The sequence below is a fragment of the Diceros bicornis genome, chromosome 18 (assembly GCF_020826845.1).
Source record: "Diceros bicornis minor isolate mBicDic1 chromosome 18, mDicBic1.mat.cur, whole genome shotgun sequence".
NCBI classification, from domain to species: domain Eukaryota; kingdom Metazoa; phylum Chordata; class Mammalia; order Perissodactyla; family Rhinocerotidae; genus Diceros; species Diceros bicornis.
The window spans coordinates 45,742,783-45,766,352 of record NC_080757.1 but is presented as its reverse complement, the minus strand read 5'-3'; the positions used below and the strand labels follow the sequence as shown (position 1 = coordinate 45,766,352).

The following is a 23,570-nucleotide window of genomic DNA, read 5'->3' as shown; positions in this document are numbered from 1 at the left end:
CTCCCACTCACCATTTTTGGTACAATTTGAGCATTAAAAAATGTGATGAGATAATTGAATAAAATATATCCTTGAGAACACAATGCTAAATAAATAAATAAATAAAAGAGAGAGAATGGGGGGAAAGGAAAGTTCTTTAGAGAGGAGTGGTAGCTAACAATTGTAGAAGAAATGCTAGAGTTAGAAAAATCATCATTTTGGTACCCCAGTATAATTATCAACTTAGGCAAAGCACATCAAAAGATAACTAAAATAATTTGGTAAAATATTGTTTATGTATAAGTTATTCAGTGTCAAAGAATCATCCCATAGATTACCTACTAATTACAAAGGGAGGAAATGTACCTATACACTGGAGAGGTCTGGCAGTCACCACCTTCCCCTAAAGAGCAAACAGTGCTGTTAGGCACTGGTGTGATGTTATAAGGAAGGACACCACATCATTTATAGAATATTCATACCAAAAATGATGAACCTGAATTTTATTATGAGCAAACAATCAAATTCAGAACATAAGAACTTCTATGAGGCTGGGACTCTTCAAAACAGTAAAAATCATGAAAAAGCAAAAAGGGCAGAAAACTAAAGAGACATTATAACTGCATGTGGGCCTGCCCTGTGGCTCAGCAGTCAAGTGCGCGTGCTCTCCTTCTGCTGGCCCAGGGTTCGCGGGTTCGGATCCTGGGCAAGGACCGACGCATCGCTTGTCAAGCCATGCTGTGGCAGTGTCCCATATAAAGTAGAGGAAGATGGGTGCAGATATTAGCCCAGGGCCGATCTTCCTCAGCAAAAAGAGGATTGGCAACAGATGTTAGCTCAGGGCCAATCTTCCTCACACACACACACACACAAAATAACTGCATGCAATGCGTGTATCTTGATTGGATCACAGATCAAAACAAACAGCTAAAAAGGTATTTTGGGGCCAACTTGGTTTGAATATACTCTACTATATATATATAATATATATTAGCTAATGTTATGGAACTATTAAATTTTCTTAGGTGGGTTAATGGTGGTGTGGCTTTGTAGGAGAATGTCTATTTTGATAGGAGTTGCATGGTGAAGTATTTAGGTGAAGTATCATGAAGTCTAGTCACTTTGAAATTGTTCAGAAAAAGGATATACATATATAGAGAGAAAGCAAATTGGCAGGTAAAGGGTAATGAGTGTTGTCTGTACTATTCTGTCAGTTTTTCTGTAGAGCTGAAATTTTTCAAAATAGGGTTGAAAAAATTATAGAAAACTATCTATTGATGCAATGTATTGTTAATTGAAACAGTGTGTATGGTACAATTCTAGTTTTTGGTTTTTTTTTTTTAAAGATTTTATTTATTTATTTTTCCCCCAAAGCCCCAGTAGATAGTTGTCTGTCATAGCTGCACATCCTTCTAGTTGCTGTATGTGGGATGCGGCCTCAGCATGGCCGGAGGAGCGGTGCGTCGGGCACCGGGAATCCAAACCCGGGCCGCCGGCAGCAGAGCGCGCGCACTTAACTGCTAAGCCACGGGGCCGGCCCCATACAATTTTTCTAGTTTTGTAAAAAAAATTTATACATATGCATAAACATATGTGTTAGAGTAATGTTAGCTGTCATAACAAAGGGACCAAAAATGTGATGACTCCAACAACATGGAAGTTTACTTCTTGCACCTATGATGGACCAGGTTGGATGAACCAGATCAGCAGGCAGCTCTCCTCCACTCAGACTTGCGAGGACTCAAACCGATGATGGTTCTGTTGTCTTCAGCACGTGCCTTTCAAAGTTGTTGCCCTTCCAGCTGAGGTGCAGGGCCAGAGATTATTTCTGAAGCAGGCTGCACACCTCCCTTCTGCTCACACTCCACTGGTGAGACTTTCCTCCTGAGGCTGGACCTAGTTGCAGGGGAGGCTGAGACATTCAGTTCAAGGTGGGTGGCCACGTCCCAGCTTCAACTCTTATCACTTGAGAAGGGATTTCAGTGGAAAGCTAGTAGTCTCCATCACAGTCAAAAAGGAGTCTAGGGGCCGGCCCAGTGGCGCAAGCGGTTACGTGCGCGCGCTCCACTGCGGCGGCCCAGGGTTTGCCGGTTCGGATCCCAGGCGCACACCGACGCACCGCTTGTCAAGCCATTCTGTGGCAGCATCCTATATAAAGTAGAGGAAGATGGGCACAGATGTTAGCTCAGGGCCAGTCTTCCTCAGAAAAAAGAGGAGGATAGGCATCAGATGTTAGCTCAGGGCTGATCTTCCTCACAAAAAAAAAAAAAAGGAGTCTAAAAGAATACAGACCAAGATATTTGCAGTTTTTATTTCAAAGTTAGTGAGGTTTTGAATGTTTTAAATTTTCTTTCTTTATGCTTGTCTTTATTTTTACATTATGAATATACATTTCTTTTGTAATAAAGACTTCCGCTCTACAAAAATATACCATTGAAACTACAAAGATGTTATTTCCCTGCAAATTTATAGGATGCTTTGTTTTCTCCCTCTGAAAGAAACATACAAGATAATCTTAAATACCACTTTAAGCATTTTTCTGTTCAGAAACCTTCAGTTGGAGCCCATTCTGTATCACATTGACTCTCAATCCTTTGCTTGAATGTCAAAGCCCCTCACAATCTGACCCCACCCTGCCATCCAGCTTTATTTCTCTCCTCTTCTCCCCACACCCTCTGCTCTGGCCACTTGCCTCACTGTCTGAGAGTCAGGCCACACTTGTTGCTCTATGCATACCTCGGTTCATGTGCTGCCTCCAGCCTAAGTCAGTTCCTACTCATCCTTCAGGTTCCGGAAAACACCATCTCCTTCATGAAGCCTCCCTTGACTTCTCACCCTTTTCTGTGAGTTCCTTTGAAATTTAGAATTCCACCCAACTTATCATTTAACTACCTGTTGTTTTGCATTTTGCTAGTACAGTGTAAATCTTTTCTCTCCCATTGTAGCTTCTTGTTTTTGTATTCCTTCATAGTGCCTAGCAAGGTGTTGAAGGCATAGTACGTGCATATGATAGTTCTCGATTAATTCTCATGTTTTTTGACCTATTATTTTGAGTAGGAGGTATTTTCATGAATGATCTCCATTTGATGGCCAAGTCTTTCGTGTTCCTCAGATGTTCCTCTCAGATAAAAGGAGACTATGAATTCAAATAAAGGATGAAGGAGAAATATATTGTAGAAAACCATACCTGAAAAAACCCAACTGAGGGCAATCTCAATTTGCTACTAAACACTACAGTTTTGTGCTCAAATTTTTAAAATCCAACATTTTCCTTACCCACTGTCCACCACACAGAACTCTGTCCCAGAGAACCCTATACACACTTGTCCCCAAAAGCATTAAAATGTGTGGTCACCACCCATATAAACCAGCAGTGATTTCTGCAGCACACAAGGAATTAATTTGCATTGTGAGAAATACCTAACAAGTGTCAGAAAACATGTCATGTTCGCCATTTCCGTAGCTCACAGGCCTAAGTTTCACCCAGAGGCCGTTCCGTAGTGGGACGGATAGTAATCAGGAAGCAAGCTCTGAAGTCCCACAGGCCTCTCCTGCAGAGAGCAGACCCAGTGGTCATCAAACATTATGAAGACTTTAACTACTGAAGCCACTGTTGCTCTCAGATGAGTGTCTCACGCTGGCTAATTCCAACTTGCTAGCATGAGAATAAGAAAACATGGCAAGCAGGAGAGCCTTCTCTACAGAAGTTGATGGTAGAGACAGGTGTCTGTGATATTTCTGCACATGGCAGCCCAGCTGGCTCCAAAAAGCATCTTGTGGCAAAATGGAGAGCAAGGGCTTCCACTGCGAATCCTGCTCTTGCCCAGCCTCACCTGGCCGCCATGTGTCAGGTGGCAGAGATAAGTGGGGTTAAGCAGTAGTTTGATTCAAGTAGGTGGTACCTGAGTCAAAAAAATCCAAAAAAAGTTAGTGACCTCTGTTCTTTATTGTTGTTCAAGTTTACAATTCTGGTAAGCTCAAAATTGTGCTAAACGTGGGAAGGACTTTGCTGCTCTTAGAGTTTTTTCTGGGCAAGAGAAAGTTTAGCACAAATAGCACTCTGTGTAGAACATGCTAACTTGATATTTCTTGACTACACGAACGTACCTGTCCTATCCAGAATGCTATATATACAAGCTGCTCTCAATTCCCTAAGGCAGTTTTTGTGTTTGAAGCACAATTTGAGTGTGGACTTTGGGGACAGCACTCTGAAGATACTCATTTGCACCCACAGTCCCTTGGCCACCCTTCCCGTGTTACAATTTGAGTGTTGAGGTTCACTTCCTTGATCATTCTCTCTCATAATCTCATGAGAATACGTTTATTTACAACGTAGTGAACACACAGTCTTTCTCCGGCACCAGCCTGACACTACTCTTTGCCTCTTCTCTCATTCACGGTAAGTTGTGCCCTGATCTACATTATGTCATAAGATCCGCTCAGCTCAGCCTTCCATCACACGACACATGGCAAAAATGGGTTTTGTACACATCGATCAAAATTCAGTAGCACACCCTCACAGCTTGGGGGTGGGAGGGAAGTGGCATACAAGTTGAGAAGCAGTTTCCTGGGTCTTGGAAATGAGCTGTATGGCAAGAGTTGGAAAATGACTCCGTCTTTTCAGTCCTTTACTACTTTGGTCTCTTTGCTCTTCTGAGCATCTCTGTTCATTGTCACGTTGCCACTTCAGACTCAACATTGTTAGGTCCCAGTTTAAAAATCTAGTTATTCTCACATCCCTAGGAAAGGCATCCCACGTCCCAAACCTTGGGTCTCCATCTTCCAGGGGGTCTATCTAGAACTATTGTAATGTTACTAAGTTGTTACTTCAATGCCCAGTGCCACTTATATCCCTAATGTCAGTCCCTTCTCCCAGTGTGAGTCTTTCTCTGAACTTTGGAGAGAGCCTAGCCCTGGGCAAGATAATATCTCTACTTTATTATGGATGATGCCAGAAGAGCAAGTTGGGGATGTTTGGAAAAGGTTAAGTCCAAAAATAATAATACTCTAGAAAATACTAATTTTGATAATAGCTTCGTTTAGTTAACATGGCTTTATTAGGACTTGCTCATCAAATCACCAGTAGAGAACTTAATGTCTATGCATGTATCATGTAGTTTGGTTTTTTTAGTTTTTCTTTTTTTTTAATGTTTTAGGCTTTGATTTCGAAAGATAGAGCTGCTTTTCTTCACCCAAAAGAATAGCAATGTGCTGTTGCCTCCACCTCAACATGACATTTCAACTTAAGAACATATGGGGAAAGAAATGAAAATTGTAATTACTGCTCAAAATGACAAGAGGAAAAGACATAGTTTTAAAATCAACTTTAAATCCAAATAATTTAATTATTATTGTTTGAGAATCTCTAAATGTTGTTAAATATTTGCCATTAGAGCTTTAGTGTCTGAAAAAAAATTGTACCATATTTTCTTAAGACTAGATAAATGTCAAATGGCTATTTATAAGACTATCATAAATTATACCACCTTTGGAAGAAACCAAGGGTCCAGTGTAGGAGCTGACCTACCTCTCCGTGTGTATGTCTTTGGAATAGGTGAAAATCCAATAGAAGTTTTAATTGGGGCTTTTAGTTTTGGTTTCAACAGTGGGTAGTTAATGTTCAGTAGTTAGCTAGTTGATTTTTAAAATGGCTGAACATGAATGAATGGCTAGTTGCAAAAGCCAACACTTAGCATGGTACTTACTGTGTGCCTGGCCCTGTTCTAAGTGCTATAAACATATTTTAACTCATTTATTCCTCACAGAGCCACCAAAAGGTAGACACTGTTGTTCACAGATGGGAAAATCTGACATGCAGAGAACTAACGAAAACTAACCCTATGTCACTCAATAACTACATGAAAGAGCCAGGATTCACCTCTAGGAAACTGGGCTCCAGAGTCCTAAATACTACACTTTTGTGCCAGAATGAGTTATTACAACTTCCCACACCCAAGGATCAGCCTCCCTGGGTAATACTATGGGTTTTCATGAGAGAAGATAGGTGAGAATGGCTGAGTACATGAGAGGACATGAATAAAGACACAAAAAATTGAAGTGATTTGCTTAAGATTACTCAATGAAGCAAGCAGGAAAAGATCCAGTAGCACATTCGTAAGTATTATACTTCTTGCCATTGTGGCTTTAGTTTCCAACCAACAAAACACGCACTTCCAGCTGCAATTTCTGGACTCTTAAGAATGATTACCAGGGCCGGCCCCATGGCTTAGTGGTTAAGTGCGCGCACTCCGCTACTGGCGGCCAGGGTTCGGATCCCGGGCGCGCACCGACGCACTGCTTCTCTGGCCATGCTGAGGCCGCGTCCCACATACAGCAACTAGAAGGATGTGCAACTACGACATACAACTATCTACTGGGGCTTTGGGGGAAAAAAAAGAAGGAGGATTGGCAATAGATGTTAGCTCAGAGCCCGTCTTCCTCAGCAAAAAGAGGGGGATTAGCATGGATGTTAGTTCAGGGCTGATCTTCCTCACACACACAAAAAAAGAATGATTACCAACTGGAAATAAGGTTGATGGAACCAGGAACCAGAAAAGGATGTACTTGGAACACAGGTGCACAATTCCATACATAATAGGCATGGTTTAATTGGCCAAGCTTTCTTTCCTCTTTGGTACTACTAAAGGCTTGAGGTTTAATGAATGGTTGAAGGAAGGATAAACATGGCTTAACACTCACCTGGTAAAGAGTCTCTTCACCAACTCCTCCCAACTCACCACTGCCTGGGGCAAGCAAAGAATTCTAGCCCTGGCTGGGGGTGACAGGGGTGGATCCACCAGTAATAGTGGACCCCTGCTCCTAATGCTGTGACCAAGAATATCGGTACTCTTAGCCCAGAGCATCTTTCCTGCTTTTCTGTTGGCTGGAAATAAAGGGCTGAAGACTAGATCCCTGTGTGTGTGAGCAGGCTTCTCCACCCGCTAACATGAGTTATTTGTGTTGGGCGGTTTGTGGAAGAAATTTTATCCCATGCTCATTGATGCTTTTCTTGCCTATGATGATGGTAGGCATCATAATTAAAATTTTCCCACATTTCCTTCTCTAAGAATGGACAGCCCATCTCATGTTCAGAAATGACCTAATGTTTCATCTTTGACATCTCAGAAGAATTTTCAAGGATTTTGTTAAATTCCAGAATCAAAAGGGAAAAGGGAGAACAACCAATTCATTATGTCCTTCCCTTTTCCTGTCCCTTTATCTCGGGGTGGTCTGTTTTCTGAAAATGTAGGGAGAAACAATAATTATTTGTTTGAAGGCTGTATCCAGACTCTAAATTACAAAATAAGATCTATAATCTTGGAGGATAATGATCTGTCCACCTGTAGATTTGTACAGACTTCCGTAGAGAAGACTGACAAGTAGGGGACTTGTTTTAGAGTTTAGTTTGTCTTACATTGCACCCAATAATTCAAAACTATTCAGAGGACTCTCCTGAGTCAGGAGCCTTGAAATGAAAATGCCACAACTGTCAGCAAGAACGATGAGCAAGATCAATACACATTGCCACAGCTGGGGAGGTGTGGGGGACGTTAACTTAGCGTTCCGTGTCTGCATTTTCAGAGGACTTTCCAATACTGGCCTCAGGCGCAATGTAGAATTTAGTGACCACCCCCCCAAGTCCCCAAGGAGGGGGAGGGCACTTTGTGGTTTTGTTTGTTGCAGAGTGTATCGCCCAGCAAATCATACTAATACCAGGGCCTAAAACTGTTAGGCAGGACTTCAGTCTCCCTTCAAGACCAGATTTCTCATAGTCGTTTATATTGTTTTCATCCTTTCTTTGGTGGGTGTTTAAGTGTGGCAAAGTATAAAAACTATCAAATGCCTGGATGATTTTTATTGCTTCGGCAAGGCTGTGTTGAGATATTTTGACACTGCAGGAATCATGATTTGTCCATGCATAGATTTATACTGACTTCTTTCTGGAAGACTGACAAGTAGAGGACTTTTTAAAAAATTTGTCTCTTATGTTGCATCCCATGGTTCAGAATATGAAACTGAGGTCTGATTTATTCAGTCCAAACACACTCTAAATTTCCTTTTCATTGGCAAGTATATGATTAACATAAGGACCATTTTTCCTCATGCACCCCCAAAGTAGTTCAAATAACAAATAGCAAGAAGTTTAAAAGCACTGATTGTTTCTCCTGCTTTCACACGTAGCTTTTAACATGAGCTGTTATTGGTCATCAAATTACTTAAGGGTCAGAAATGCATTCTTTTCATAATGTTCTACAAGATGGACTCATAGATGTGCATTCTTTTTATAATGTTCTACAAAATAGACTCATTAACTTTGCTATTATTTCTAAATTGATACACCCAGTCCATCAAAATCTCACTGGTGAAAGTGTGTAGTGAGCATGCATGGCAGGATGCTCCGGTGTTATTGCTGGAAGGGTCCCTGCATTTGGCTTGTCTCTTTTTCCTCTGCCTAGCAAAGATGACCTACTTGGCCACTGATACTCAGACACCTTTCATTTTTGGTAGAGTTCTGGTGAGGAGGATCCTCTAGCTGAACCAAGATTATCTACCAAGAATTCTGCGGTTAAGTGTGATTCCAGACTTCCAGCAATTGACCAAACATCAGTCAAGCAGAAACATAAAAGTACCATGACTGCAAGGAAACCAGAGAAAGCAGACCCTGGAAAACCCTCTCCAGGTGAGTGACTGGATTATTGAAATTCACAAAATCTAAAATCCCAGGATTGAAGGTAATGACAACAATCAAGTTGGTGCTATTGGTTACACCTAGTGTGTTCCAAGTGGCTAATTCATATTTTGGAGTATCCAATGATCTTATGCAAATGGTAAAATTCATTTCAGAGTAGAATATCAGGCCAAGGAGGCATGAATTATGCAGAGTAACTGTCTCCACTGCCCACATTTTCTGCCCAGTCATTGGCTTTGTGTGGCACTCGCCTACAATTGCTGCCTTTTTATCTTCCTCACCCTTCTGGGGGGGATAAAAGCATTTGGCCCCAGGTATCAAGTTTTGTGACTCAAGCGAGGGCATGAGGAGAAGCTTTCAAAAGCATCCGAATGACATAATTTATAGCCGAGAAAGAGAGTAATAAAGTCCTCCAGTTCTGGGGTTGTACTCTTTGGGAGAAAAGGGGCTTGATAAATCCTCCCTTTTGTGCAATTTGGTAAATAATTCACTCTTTAGCTGCCTTTGAAGCAAAGACCAGTCCTCTGCTCAAGGCAGGAGTGATTCAATAGTATCCAGAAAGGGGATAAATTCAACTGAAAGTTTAGAGTCCCTAGGGCTCATCCCCATCAAAGCCAATATCTGTTAGGACAAACTTGACTCCTCTGGGAAGTGACATCGACGTTGGGGTAACTAGGCAGAAAGGTCTGCCTTCTGCCTGCAGTGGAATGGAAATGATCCAAATTAACTGCCGAAGAATTCGTAAATAGAGTGCAATTCATTTAAATCCAAATCACAACTACTTTCTAATCCTAACAGCTCCTGTCATGCAACCACCCGTCCAGTTAAGTCTTAATGCATTTTTAGAAAACAGTGGCTCTCACTCAGATTAACCACCCACATTTTATTGTGTTAATGAAGTAAAAAACAAATTGACTTCTGAAAAGATGTTTTTTCAGGCAAAGCCTCAACTCTTTTTCCTTATTTAATCAGGGGGAAAGTATCATCGTAGTTAACAATTTCTCATTTTGAAGACTTTTAGTAGGAATTAGGTTTTTAATTCAACTGTTTAAGAATGAAATATGGCAGATAAGATCATTCCCCAAACATTTCAGAATACATGTTGTAATTTATGGAATTGAGGATGTTTTTAATAGCAAAAAATTAAATTTAAGTTGAAATAATGCAACTTCATTCACTCGATATAGTTTTGAGCCTTCCTGCCAAAACTGGGTAGCTGTTTGCATGGTGTGCTTTGTCATCTGTGGAGAAAAATCATTAAAATGAACAGTGTAGGCCCACTCAATGATTTTAGTTTGTCTAATTAATACAGATGTTTTCCCAACTGAGCAAACTCCACATGGAACTTACAACACTGACAAAAAGGGAGAATTAATTCACTTTACATTCCATAGAACATCAAATTTGAAGAGTACTAGACTGGAAAACACCAAAGTTTAGACAAGAGAGCCAAGTTGGCAGAAAGATATCTATTTCATCAAATGAGGAATGTTATTTGTAGCAAAGACCTTTAAAAACCACCAGCTTTATTGTCATATTATGGCCCTAGACCATGTCCCAGACCCAAGCAGCCATGCCAAGCAGCTGTGGTCCAGCTGTCCAGCGAGTGTAGCCATCCTGGTGATTGATGTCAGTTGCTACAGAAGCCACATCAGTTGTGCAGCAAACTGGGTTGACCATCAAGATGGCTAAACACAAAGCCTTGGTGTGTTAAGATCCATTCATTTCACATGTGGTATAGACTCGCCCTCAGAGTTCCTTACTCAGCATAGCAACATGAGAGCCCAGAGACACGGCGAGAATTTAAGCTGAGTGTCTTCGGGAGAAGTTGAGTTGAAGAGTGGTGACAACTCAGAAAATTCAGACAAATGTTATAGAAAAAGAGGATTTGGGACTTGAATTATCTGGACATATTGATCCAATTCACCAGGTAAATTCATAGTTTCTTACTTTTCTTCACCTCTGTAGAGAAATATTTTCCTAAAGCTTTTTTGGGGGTGATCCAAAGTTGGCAGTGAACCACTAAAACTCTTTCCCATGTCAGATCCAAGATTCTCTGCAAAATTGAAGCATCAAACACAATGTCCCCTTGTGACATCTGCCTGTTAGGCTAACTTTCCCTTCTGTGTTATGCCAGACTTTTCCCAAATAAAGTAATACAGCTGGGGAAGGTGGCTTGACTGACATGCAAATCTATGTAACGACAATCAATGTCACAGAAGAGTTTTTCCTTATATATGAACTGCCATCTAGAACCACTAAGACAGCTATTTACAATATAGGAACCATCAGTGCCCTCTACAAATAGATTTATAACTGAGTAGGCATCAGATTTTCATTGTTCCTCACACTCTTTTAGAAGGAATTCACACATTTTAAATTAAGTTCAGATAGTCCATGGAGCAGCTTCTAAATGAGTTGGCTTGTGACTCTCCTTGTTCTGTCTCTCCATGTGCTGGGGTGTAAGATCGTGGGCAAGTGCTTTGGAGTCAAAATGCTGGGATTAGCATCAGGGCCCCATTTCTTATTTGCTGTATACCTTTGGGCAAGTCACTTCTCTGTGCCTCAGTTTCCTCATCTGTAAAATGAAGGGTCAAAACAGACCCTACCTGCTGGCGTTGCTGTGAAGATTCAATGATATAACGTATGCTCAGCTGTTAGAACAGTGCCTGACACCATAAGCACTGGGTACATTGTAGCCTGATGATATCCAGCACATGTGAGCTGTATTTAGTAGGGAGAATGGACTAGAAAATTTTGTTTTCTTTGTCTTAATGTTGTCCCCTCCCCCCAATCTTTTTTTCTTTTACCAAAAATCAGAGTTGTATTTTAAAAATCCTAGCATAAATCCAGGTACAGACACTTTTACTGCACTCTGAATTTCCAAAGCAAAGCACCAAATGGAAAAAGATGAATAATCAGAAACCATTCAGCAAGCCAGGGATTTGCTTTATCTCCAAAAAGACGTGGAAAGTTCAGGCAGTGAGTCAAGACCCAGCTAGGTCTGAAGGGCAATTGATTCAGAAATCTTATTTCACGATCATGGTGAACACTGATGCAGGGTGAGACATAAGCCTGGCCGAGTTACATCTTCTTCTTTCAGAATTCTGTGTGGATCAGAGAGGAGCAGAGCAGTCAGCAGGCCCAGCGAGTGCAGGGAGACGGGCAAGTGCAGGGAGCCACCGTGGCCTCCGACAACTGGACTCCTGCCTGCTCCCAAAACCTCTCCCAGCCCCAGCCTGAGTTGAAAAGGAGCCACCTCTCCTTTCCAGGACAGTAGAGGCATCCAAAGGCCATTGTGCTGTGGGGTTCTGGCTCCTGGAGTCCTAATGCGCTCTCTTCCCCAGTGCCAGGCACATGGGAAGTGAGTGTGCCCTCTCCTGCCCTTTCCTCTCACCTAGAGCTTGGGCAGAGTCCCTTAGGTATGTGCCAGGAAAATGGATCTGGATGAAGTCCTGTGAGCCTGCTTCCAAAATCTTGCCCTTTAAAACAAAACCAAACGTTCTGAAATTATCCTCACTTATTATTGAGTTCAATGTTAGTCATTACCAGATTCAGATTTGTAGGAGTAGTGAAACCTATTCAGCCTAATAGTGGCTTATTGTGAAGATGTGTTCTTTAAAACTAAGAAAAAGCAGTGAATTCAGACTTAAAAAGATAACATCTAAAATAACTATGGTCTTTTTTGGATTGGGAAATATTTATTTGAAGAGCAGCCTGGAAGAGAAATTTGAGGGCAAAGCCGAAATCTTCATAACTTACCTTGCAAATAAATTCTATTGAAGATTTTCTCTGAATAGCCAAGATTAATGGGTTTCCAGGCAAGTCCATTGGTGTCCAACAACTTTCCAAGCTATCTGCCCAAGTTAGAAAACAACCAACGTAAGTGAATGATCCCTTTTTTTTTTTTTTTTGTGAGGAAGACTAGCCCTGAGCTAACATCCTATGCCAATCCTCCTCTTTTTGCTAAGGAAGATCAGCCCTGGGCTAACATCCGTGCCCATCTTCCTCTATGAATGATCCCATTTTTATAAAGAGAATCGTAATTCTCAGCCCATGTATGGTAATGCTTCCAAGACAGAGGGGCTCGGGGTGTCACAGAGCCCAGAATTTGAAGTCCTGGCTCAGAATCCTGGTGTATCACTTTATAGCCCTATAAATGTGAACGGGCAACTTCTCCAAACTCAGTTTCCTCATCAGTAAAATGGAGTTATTACCTACCCAACCAGGCAGACAGGAGGACTAAAATCCTGGGTCTAGTCTAGGCCTTAGGTAAAGGTCAATCCCCAATCTTCCCTCTACTTATGAAGCCTGCTCCCACCACCATCTGCTGTTCCAGGGTTACCATCTTTATAAGAGAACTGTTCAACCAGAGAAATCTTCGTTTGAGATATAAGAGATGTTATAACTTGACTATTAAAAATTTTAACTACTTGATTGTCAGTGAAGTCATCCATTTATCCAGTACCTGTGGGATATTAGCAAATACATTCAACTGCCCCCACTGTCCCAGGGTGTAAGATTCCAGAGTGCATTGGTTTTTTCATCCATCACTCATTCATTCAGCACTTCAGCATTCATTTACTGCATGCTTACCTGCCAGGCACTGCGTGGGTGCTGGGGATACAGAAATAAAATCCAACGACCTGCCCTCCAGGGGCTCACAGCCTAGTGGGAGGGCAGGACACCAACACACCCTGACCCGGGTAAATTCTAAGAGCATGTGGGGAGGGGTGTGTGGGGTAAAAATCCTGAAGGACAGGGGATTTAGCCAGGTGAGGAAGGCAAGAAAGATGTACCGGGCAGGAGTGTGCAAAGGCGTGAAGGAGAAGAGAGAGCAAGGAAGAGGGAGAGAGAGAGACTGACAGACGGACATCAAGGAACTACAAATAGTTTAGGCCGTTGTGCCTCAAAGTGTCCCAGACTAGGAGCAGAGGCCTCATCTAGGAGCTCATTAGAAATACAGAACCTCATGTCCCAACCCAGACTTACTGAATCAGAACTTGCATTTAACAAGATCTCTGCACATTTGAGTTTGAGAAGCTCTGGTGTAGGGTCAGGCTACAAATTAGGAAGTGTAGAGTATAAAGTTGACACCCTATAGGTAGACAAGGACCAGGTCCCCACGGCCTTGAATGTCATGCTGAAGGCGATGGAGCATCAATCAGGGAGGAGTCTAAGCAGGGAAGTGATGAAACAAGGTTGGCATTTTTCAAAGCTGACTGTAGGGAAAGGGGACTGGCTGAGAGGGTGAGGCAGCCAGACACAGGCCGAGAGACCAGAAAAGCAGTAGTTGCAGTGGACCCAGAGAGAAATGAGAGAGGCCTGACCTGGAGCAAAAACAGAGGGGATATGGAGAGGGCCTGGGCTAGAGGGAGGTTTAAGGAGGTAAACCTGGCAGATCTTGGTGACTATTGGGTGTGGGGATAAGGAAAAAGGAGAAATCAAAGAGAACTTGGAGTTCTGGCCCAGAAAACTAGGCCAGTGGAGGTTGCCTTTGCTAAGGCTGGGAAAGCAAGAAGAGGGTGGGTCCCATTCTGTGGGGTTGTCGGGAGGGGCAGGCGGGACGGCCAGGAAGAAATGCCAAGAAGCACCTGAGTACCCAGGTCTGCTGCTCAGCAGAGAACTCCCGGCTGCCAGTAGGAATCCAAGGGCCTGTAGTGAGTAAGAGGTGGCTGAAACCACAAGAGTGTCTCCCCAAGAGAGTAGATGGAGTCAGAAGAGAGATGATGAAGGAAGCTTGAGAAATAAGAACAGTTAAGGGAAGGAGGGAGAAGACAACTACAGAGAAATGATCCGAGAACTAGGAACCGCTCCAGGAGCCGAGGGAGGCATTTGGAAAGGAAGGAGTGGATAATAGTGTCAGCTCCTACCAAGGATTCAAGCAAATAAGGACCGAGACCCCTCCAGCACAGGTAATGGTTTCCAAGTGGATGGTTACAACAGTGGCATCTTAGAGTTGGAACTGATTTTAGCTGCATCATTTCCCAAACTTCTCTGATGATGAAAATCACCAGGGAGGTACTTAATTAAAATACAAATGCCTGATTCCCTTTCCTGGCCCAGAGCATCAGAATCTCCAACAAAGGGGCCGGCAAAACTGTGTTTTTAACAAGTACTACAGATGATTCTCATCATAGAGGTTTGAGCAACTGTCTCAGAGCCTTGCTTCTCAAAATTTAAAGTTCATGAGAAACACCTGGGGACTTTGATAACCTGCAGGTTGTGATTCAGTAGGTTTGGGTGGGCTGAGACTCTGCAGTTCTAAGAAGCTCCCAGGTGATGTCCATGCTGCTGATCTAAGGCCCACCTGTGGAGGAGCCAAGGCTAGAGAAAACACAGGTCTCATTTTGCAGATGAGGAAACAGTTTTCAAGAAGGTAAGCAGTTGATCCAAGGTGACCCAGCTGGCTGGTGGTAGAGCTGAGAGATTTGTCACTCATGAGGGGGTCTCTCTGGATCGTGTCTCCATCAGGCGCCCATGTTCTACCTCCAGCAAGGTGGGCAGATTGAGTGTGAAGTTAGTGAACAAAGCATTAACTTCACTTGGACACCTCCCTCCTCCACCTGCTTTTCCCCCTGGTCCTTCTCCCTTTGCATGATCCCACCAGGATCTGTCCGCTTCTTTTTCTCTTCCCAAGCCTCCCCTCTGCAGCCGAAAGGCCAGATTAGGGCATGACCACAACCTCCTGCCAGGGGCAGCTGGAGGATTGGCGGGGGGAGAGCCTTACCTAAGTGAGTCCCTGCAGGCCACCATATGTTGCTGCCAGTACAGCTAATTAGACTGGCTGTGGGAGATGAGAAGGGACCGAGAGCTCCCACACGGGAACTAGTTGAGGGAGAACTTTGCATCTGTTGGGGATGCCAGAGACTATTGGCTGGAAGACGGTATGATGGTGACGCCATTTTCCTGGCTAACCCTTCAAAGACTTTGAGATCGAAGCCAGGTGCCTCTTGGGCAGAAGCCAGGCCTGCTTCCCCCATGACACCTGGAGAAGCCACCCCCGAAGAGCAATTTTTGAGTTCTGATTCATTCACAGACTTTTTTATGTCCTTGCCCACCGTGAGTGCTGCTTCCTGATTGCTCTTTTTCTTTTGTGCAGGTGACAGCAGCGAGCACCCCCTGTTCTGTGTTGAATATTCCCCTTACTGCTCCGTCTTTGCTTTCTCCCCTGTCCTGCAGCCCAGTACCAATTACTGCTGCCTCCTCCTGCCACTAGTGCCACCCGCCTCCCCAGTGGCCCAGGACCCTTCCCCCCAGCTCCCTCCAGTTTCCTTTCCCTCCTTCATGAGCCCCACTACCTCCTCCCCGGGACCCATGCATGAGTCTCCAGCATCCCTGTGCTACTTCCCCGTCTCCTGCCCCACCCCGGCGGAGACCCCCGTGCTGTGCCTGCCCGGCCCCAGAAGGCCCAGTAAAATTTACCTCGTGTGGTAAGCCACCCTCAGCAAGGCACACAGCACAGTGGAGTCAGGGAGAGGGGGACTTCAGGCTTCCAGAAGGCAGGTGGACGGGAGAGGGGCCAGAGGGCAATGCCATGAACAAGACCAGGAGGTGTGGTGTGCAGGGGAGCAGAAGACGAGACAGCTGCTGCCACTTCACTCAGCCTTCTTCTAGCACTAAGGAGCGAGCGACCAATAAAATCCCGTCATCTCTCGAGACTCATTTGGTTTTTTCACTCCTGTGTCTGGCACCCTGTGGAATGCTACCACCAGAAACTGAACACGCCCTCTGTGTCTGATCATACCCTTGGCTATGTGAACGTGCGCACACCGGGACGGCCCTGAGAGGGTGGCACTGGGGGCAGGTCGTTGGGAAAGCACACGCTGGAACTGAAAACCCATTCAGAACCCACTGGGGAAGGACAAATGAAAGGGCTCAGTCGCTGTTTACATTCCCTTTCCTGCCTACTTATTAGGCACTACGTTTCCCAAAATCACAAATTCTACCTCCTGGGTTCCAAAATAAAACATATTTATGGTACATAATTAAGCTTTAATTAAGATCTCCTCTGGGTTTTTGAGACAACGCACACTTCCAGCACACTCAACCAGGCAAATAGACGCGGCCTATTATTTGTGACTGTACAGAAAGCTGCCTATTACACCAAGGCAACGCCGGCTCTTGTGATTAAGCTGTAATTCTTCCCATGATCTAAAGGAAGCAATAAATTTTTTTTTAAAAGGCATCTCTTAGAAAGAATCTGGGCACCTCCTAGGCACCGGGCATCCTAGTCAAGATAGTGTGGGGGAGGGATAAAGATTCAGGAATCGTATTTTCTCTTTCTCTTTCTTTTCGACTTTGTCAAGAACTGTGTCTGTGTATGGCAAGTGATGTGAGGAATCGAACAATTATCAGATGCATGGAATTAACATGGACCATTAAATGGACTTGGTTCCCAGTTGTCAGTGTCTTATATGAATATGAGATTTCTACCTTTTTTTCCTTTCCCAGTCGAATTAAGAACTATTCAGTCAACAATTAGTGTCCCAGCATTGTCAAGAGAACTGAGGCAGACACCTTTCATCTAAACAGCTGTTTGGTTTCTTTGCCACTGGAAGGGTCACCTTGCTCAGATACTAGAAGAAGAAGATATGGGTTTCATGTTGTCCAAAGCAAACCACAGTCTTCCCAAAATTCACCGAGAAACTTCAAGATGTTGAGTTGCCTGGCAATGAAACTCCTGAACACAAACTCCTCCCTTCTCTATTGTAAGGCAAAAGACCTGTCCTACTACCTGAAGAGGAAGTTATATTTCATCTTCCAGTGTAAATATGACTTGGTCTTCCTGCAGATTAATGTGTGTACCATGCTACGGTGAGGACCATCCTAGAAAAGCCCCAAAGTTCTGAAATTTGGTTCACTTTTGGGTGTGGGTGGGGTGATTAGGAACTGGACTCCATGTACATACAAACTACGCCGTCTAGGTTGCCTCACTGATGACTGCAATTGCAGATGCAGAAGAAGGAATATTTCACAAGAGTTTGCTTTCCATGGAATCTAAAGGGTGACAGGGAAGAAGTCAGCAGTGCAGCCAAATTAGATTATAATCTTTAAGGTCAGGACCAAAAGATCTTACTCATCTTTGTGAACCCTCAAATTATTGCCTAGCAAAAGCACACAGGTATTTGTTGAACAAATTATAATAAAAAGAGAGTTGCTATTTACCTTTTGGATTTTATAGAAGGATTGAGGGAGAGAGTCAGGAATGAAGGCTGCTGAATAAGTTATTTTCAACCTATGAAGACTGCATAACAATAAGTTTCTGGTCAAATTCAGTTCTCTCATGGGAGTGACTTCAGATTTCCAATTATTATTAGTAGTATTGTTATCACTGTTTATGGTAGAAGCAGCAGCTACCATTTTTAGCTGCTAATATGCACCAGATACTGAATTAGGCCATTTATGAACATTATTGCTAAACTTTACACTAACTCCACAAAATAGGAATATTCCCCTTTTACATTTACAGATACTGAGGTTCAAATTGCCAAAGGTCAGAGGATCCTACCTGCACTACCAGTGGTGATTTCTTCACTGCCAGACCTGGTAAAAAAATCTCCAGTCGTTCAGCTTTATTACTTTAGTTTGCTGAAAACTTGTAGTGGAGACGTGGTAATGGAAATCACTTTGGAAATTACTTAAGAGATATGATGCTTTGAAGAAAGCACTTTTTTGAGTAAGAAAACAAAATAACCTGTTATCTTAAGCCATCTTGGGTGTTTTGCACAAGAAAAAAATTGTTCCACTTTTGGAATTCTGCATAGTTTCGGCTGAATGCATCTTCTCGAGCCCTGCAGATCATACTAGGTGGTTATTATTATTTGTTCTTCAGGAGAGTGTGAGGCGACAGGCTGGCTAAGACAGGGTCCTCATCTTTAAGGAGCTTACAGTCTGTTGGAGAGAAAAAGACACACACATTAGGCACTTCTAGAATATGTAAATGTTAAAGGCCATAAGATCCCTGAAAGTTCTGACCAAAGCAGAGTCAGAGCAGACTTGGTAGATGTAAAACCAGAAACAGACCTTGAAGGACCTACTGGCTGGCAGACCATCTGGGAGGGTCATTCCCCGTGAGAGTGTGAGGGAGTATGGGTGGGTGGGGAAGTGGGGGGCTGTGGGCAGTGTGAAGTTCTGCCTGGGCTATGAAGGAAGTTTGAATATTCCACTGGGATTCCTGCTGGGAATCAAACTGAAATCCTTGTGACCAGGACTTGTAGGCTAAGTCAAATGCACACTGGACTTGGCCTGAGCCCTAAACCTGCTCCTTCCCTGGTCCTCCCTGTTTCTTCCTCAGCAAATAAGAATCCTGCTGCTTCCTCCTGTCAGATAGGTGAGAGGCAGGAGGCAGCTGCTGACTTCTGAGAGCTGGGGAGGGGTGAGGCCTTGGGTGATGAGGCAGAAGCCTCTGGATGGGAGGAATGCAACTCTCAGTGCCGAGAAAGTGCCTCCCCCATTTCCTCTGTGCTGGGTTCCTTACTGTAAAGCCCCTGATCCCTCTCTCACCCTCCTCCTCTCATTCTCCTCTTGGTCAGTGAAATCATGTTTAATCACCACTCTACACCCTCCAAAGAATATAGTCTCTTTTCTGTAGAACCCTCTTCTTTCCTTTCGGTCATGCCTACAACCTTTCTGGGCTCTACTAACTTACCCTAAGCTGGAACTGACACCACCAGCAGCTCCCCTCTTCTAGTAAGTTCCCTGTGGAACATGATATCTCTCTCTTGGGGCATGGAACCCACTACCTTCCCCTCCTGGGGCCTGTTAGAAGTAGGTAGTGCTTAATCACTTTATTGAACTAGGCTTCACGGGCTGCCAAGGAGAACTTTTATTCCTTTCCTGAATCTGGATGCAAACCATCCACACAACCACAACTTACACTGTGGAACATAAATCCACTTGTCTGGACATGCCAAAAAGGGCTGCTCTCGCACACAACTCAGGGACCCCTCCCAGATTTACCTCTGTGGCCTGCTGGCTATGGCGATTTGTGAAATTTCTGAACTGTCCAAAAGGGGATGAGCCAGGAAAATTCTCTTGGAAGGATTTAGTCCAGATATTCACATTTTAACTGCCTTATGAACTCCAGAACTTGTAGAGATGCATGGAAAATACTGACACTCTTTCCCCAAACTCACATGCACTGATGCTTAATACACGTGAAGAAGAAACTTGAGATTCTTCATACCAATTAGCAACCTAACTCAAAATGTGAATTTTTAAAAATTATTCATTGGGAACTCAATCCACATTAGCACTCCAGCTACTGCCTTCCTGTGAGTGTATCATCCCAGCGCAGTAGTGAGTAGCACATAGGAAGAAAAAGATTCATGGTCCCCAGATGCTCATAACCTCTCTGGAAGGCCATGTTAGCTGCTAATAAACAACCTGAGGGTATGAATATACAGGTATACAAAGGAGGCTGTGATTCAAACTTGGATGAGGACTTGGGGAGCAGGGCCTTTGTGTGTCCCAACTGTAGAAGGCTCTTGACAGTTTTACCAACAGGCCCATCCCACTATCAATGAATTGGAAGCTAGAAACTTCTTAGCAAAAGGAAAGACCTCAACAGACTGCACTGCAGGAGTCACGAGTGCTCGTTAATGGTGATAACAGCCTTGTGAAGTAGGTATTAGTGTTTCTATGTAACAGATGGGGAAACTGAGTCTTCAAGAAATGAAGTGATTTGCCCTAGCTCACGTGGCTACAAAGTCACAGAACCAGGTTTTAAATCCAACTCTTCTCTGACCTCCTGGGTCCTCTCTTAGTGCCTTCCCCATTGCTGGCCCTTTAAGCATTCTTTATGCAAAAGATGTTTTCCTGTAAAAAATTAATTATTGAAAAGATTTTGCACCTTTCAGCAGCCCAGGTACCACAGATTTTATCAAGGAAGAGGTGGCCGAACCTGGAGAGACTGACTGTCAGCCCAGAAATGCAGAGCCCAAGAGTGCCTGGGGACAGAAGCAGACAGAAATCGCAGCTGCTGGCAAAGGCGCCAGCCCTCAGGAAAGCAGGTAAGGACACATGGCTCATGCATCTTGGTCCTCAGAGAGGAAACCTGATTCTTGCTGTTACCTGGTGAAGTCTAGATGGCTTTTAGAAACTTGTGCTTTTATATGAAGGAGATTGTACCTTAAAATGAAATGCTTGAAAGATTTTAAAAGCGAACTATTGGATCTAGTTTCCTTCTTCAAGAGAGGCTGGTGGGAAAAGGCAGGGCAGGGGGAGTTTATTTTTCACTTTTCTCTGTCATTACACTATAAACACGACTGTGCACGGTTTTGAGTGGATGCTGGCTGTTAGGCTACCAGAGAGGGCATTTGGGTGTTGGGGTCAGGTAGGGGCGGGGGTGGAGAAGGAGTCTGTAGCTCTGGGGAGGTCTCACCTGGCCACCTCCTACCCACCTGCCAGGAAATGAGGATGGGTGTCTGTAGGTAGCAGACTGCTCACCTCCCACAGAGATCTTTTCCCCTCTGATCCAGGGCATCAAAATCTTAATGTGTAAGAAATAACATCAAAATGAATATACGCTTTATTTCCAAATGTTAGTTTGGTGGACACTTCCTCTTTCAGTCCTGAGCATTCATCCTAAGACCCAAGCCATGCTGCTCTGCTAACCATGTTACCCTCTCCTGTGGTAGCAGAAGGAACAGGACATAAGGAGCCCCCACAGGACTCCAAGGAGAGTGACACTTGGCAGCCAACCTTGCCCCAAACCTGTTCTTCCCCTTGGGGAACCACTGAGCATCACACTTTCTCACCACCTGAGGAACACAGTAGCCTTTATTTTAAAAATATGATATATGCTGTGGTGGACACATGTAAATTAGAAGATGGTAGTATTTGGATGGCCATTAGAGCCTATGTGAATCTCTAGCAACTAGATATCCACAGGCCCTCCAGGGATCTAACGCCTCCTGTCGGGAAGGGCAGACCTCGCTTCTAATTCCAGCTCTTCTTCCTCCCAGTTGTGGACGCTTGGGTGGTCAAGCAGCCACTCGGGGTTACAGTTCCCTTGTCCTAACATGAAGATAATGAAGTCTACCTCATTGCATTGCTGTAATTAACTAAGTGAAATGATATATGACCAGCACCTGGCTAGAGCAGGCGCCAAATTATTGTTCATTTCTCTCCTGCCACCTCCCCAACAGCCCTCGATGAACTCTTGAATATTACTTGAAAGGTGGGGTTCCCCATGCATGCAATGTTCCTAGACCCATGAGGCTCATACAGTCCTCCACCTGCACCCAGAAGACATCTTCCATCATCCTGAGATCTGTTGAGAATTTGTCCCAATTTTCTATCATACCCAGGGCTCCTTAGCTTCCTTATTTCCTCACTAGTCTCTCTTTAGTTCTTTTTCTCACATTCTAGAGTGGTTTGTATAAATTGGAGTAGGAGCCAGATGTTTGAATTGTATCAGTGAGAGACGACGCAAATGTGACAGAGGTAATATATAGAAAACTCTTACAAATCGATAAGAAAAAGATGAATACCTAATAGAAAAATGAGGAAGAGCCATAACAGACAGTTTCACAGAAGAAATACAAGTAGCTAAAAAACATTTGAAAAAAAAAGTTCAACCTCACTAAGTAATAAATGTAAATTTACACGAGAAAAATTTGGCCTGCCAAATTGGCTAAGATTTTTAAAATAATAATACTGGTAGTGAAACTAATAACCAATATTTCCTGGGCATTGTTGTGTCAGATGTTATGCCAAGTCCTTGGCATGCATTGCTGGTGACACAATTGTGAGAGAGATGCTTTCATATCCTACCTGTAGGGAACTTGGTACAAACTGGAATTTGGCAACATATGAAAGGAATTTGGCAACATATGTGAAAGTCTTTAGAAAGCTAATACCTTTTGACCTAGCAGTTCCACTCCTATGGATCTATTCTAATAAGATATGCAGTCAAAGATGTATGAGGAAGGACATTTATCACAGTGTAATTTGTGACAGCAAAGATCTTGAAACAATCTATATATCCAACAACAGGAGACAAGTTAAACAAATTATGATACATTTACATAATATACCCTTATACTGTAATAAATATCATGTTCTTAAAGAATAATTAATGGCAGGAGATAATGCTCACAATCGAATATTTACGAAAAGAAAGCAGGACATAAAGTTGTATATACCCAAATATCCCAATTTGGTTTTTAAAAAAATATTTCTAGATAAGAGAGCCCTGGGTTATAAATTCCAGTGCCTTCAGGGAGCAAGCGGATATGGGAAGAGAAATACATAACAAGGGCTGTGGGGTCTGTGGTAAACCGGAACATACGTGCTCCACCTAAAGACAGTTAACTCAGTGTTCAAACGCTGAGCCAAAGAAAATCTCACAGGGGTCTTGAGTTTACAACCCACTGAACTCCAGGACAGTAGCAATGGTCATCTGAGTTTTGGATTATGGGTGATTTTTATTTCTTCTTCATCCTCTTCTGTATTTTCTAAATTTTCTGCAATAAACCTCTACTACATTTATAATCAGAGGAAAACAATTAAAAGCATATGGCTGTCAGAATGTAGGAAACTATTGGTCAAGCATATGAAGAAGTCTAGACCAAAGACATAATCTTAGGGCAGATGGACGCTTTTTCTGGTTTAATCTCATTGCACCTAGAACATTCAGTTGCACCTAGTTGAACTCCTAGAAATGGCAGGCCCTCCATTCACAGCTGGATCCCATGCAGGGCCTCAGAGAGGCATCTGACAGCATCTGTAGGGCCTAGTCTATGAATAGCACAACCTGGCACACCAAGTTGGGTGTTTATTCCCAGCCCTAGAGCTACTGAAGTCTGCTCCCTATTTGATAGACACAAGAAATAGGGTTAAAATAGCATAAATATAGAATGGTAGTCTGCCACCTTTAGGACACACACACACACAC

At 43.4% G+C, this 23,570-nt stretch overlaps 1 protein-coding gene and 1 long non-coding RNA gene across 2 annotated transcripts in view; one reads left to right on the top strand and one right to left on the bottom strand.

The window, feature by feature from the left end:
• The window catches only part of MARCHF10 (membrane associated ring-CH-type finger 10), an 81,545-nt gene that overhangs the window by 28,441 nt on the left and 29,534 nt on the right, over positions 1-23,570 (top strand). The window contains 2 exon segments of the mRNA XM_058561305.1: positions 8,488-8,659; positions 20,530-20,682. Of these exon segments, the coding sequence (XP_058417288.1) occupies positions 8,488-8,659; positions 20,530-20,682 (325 nt within the window).
• Positions 16,626-23,570, bottom strand: part of LOC131417635 (uncharacterized) — a 34,070-nt gene continuing 27,125 nt past the window's right edge. The window contains exons 2-3 of the long non-coding RNA XR_009222728.1: positions 21,073-21,161; positions 16,626-18,562 (exon numbers count right to left, since the gene is read on the bottom strand). This is a non-coding gene — a long non-coding RNA (uncharacterized LOC131417635). The remainder of the gene's footprint in view (positions 18,563-21,072; positions 21,162-23,570) is intronic.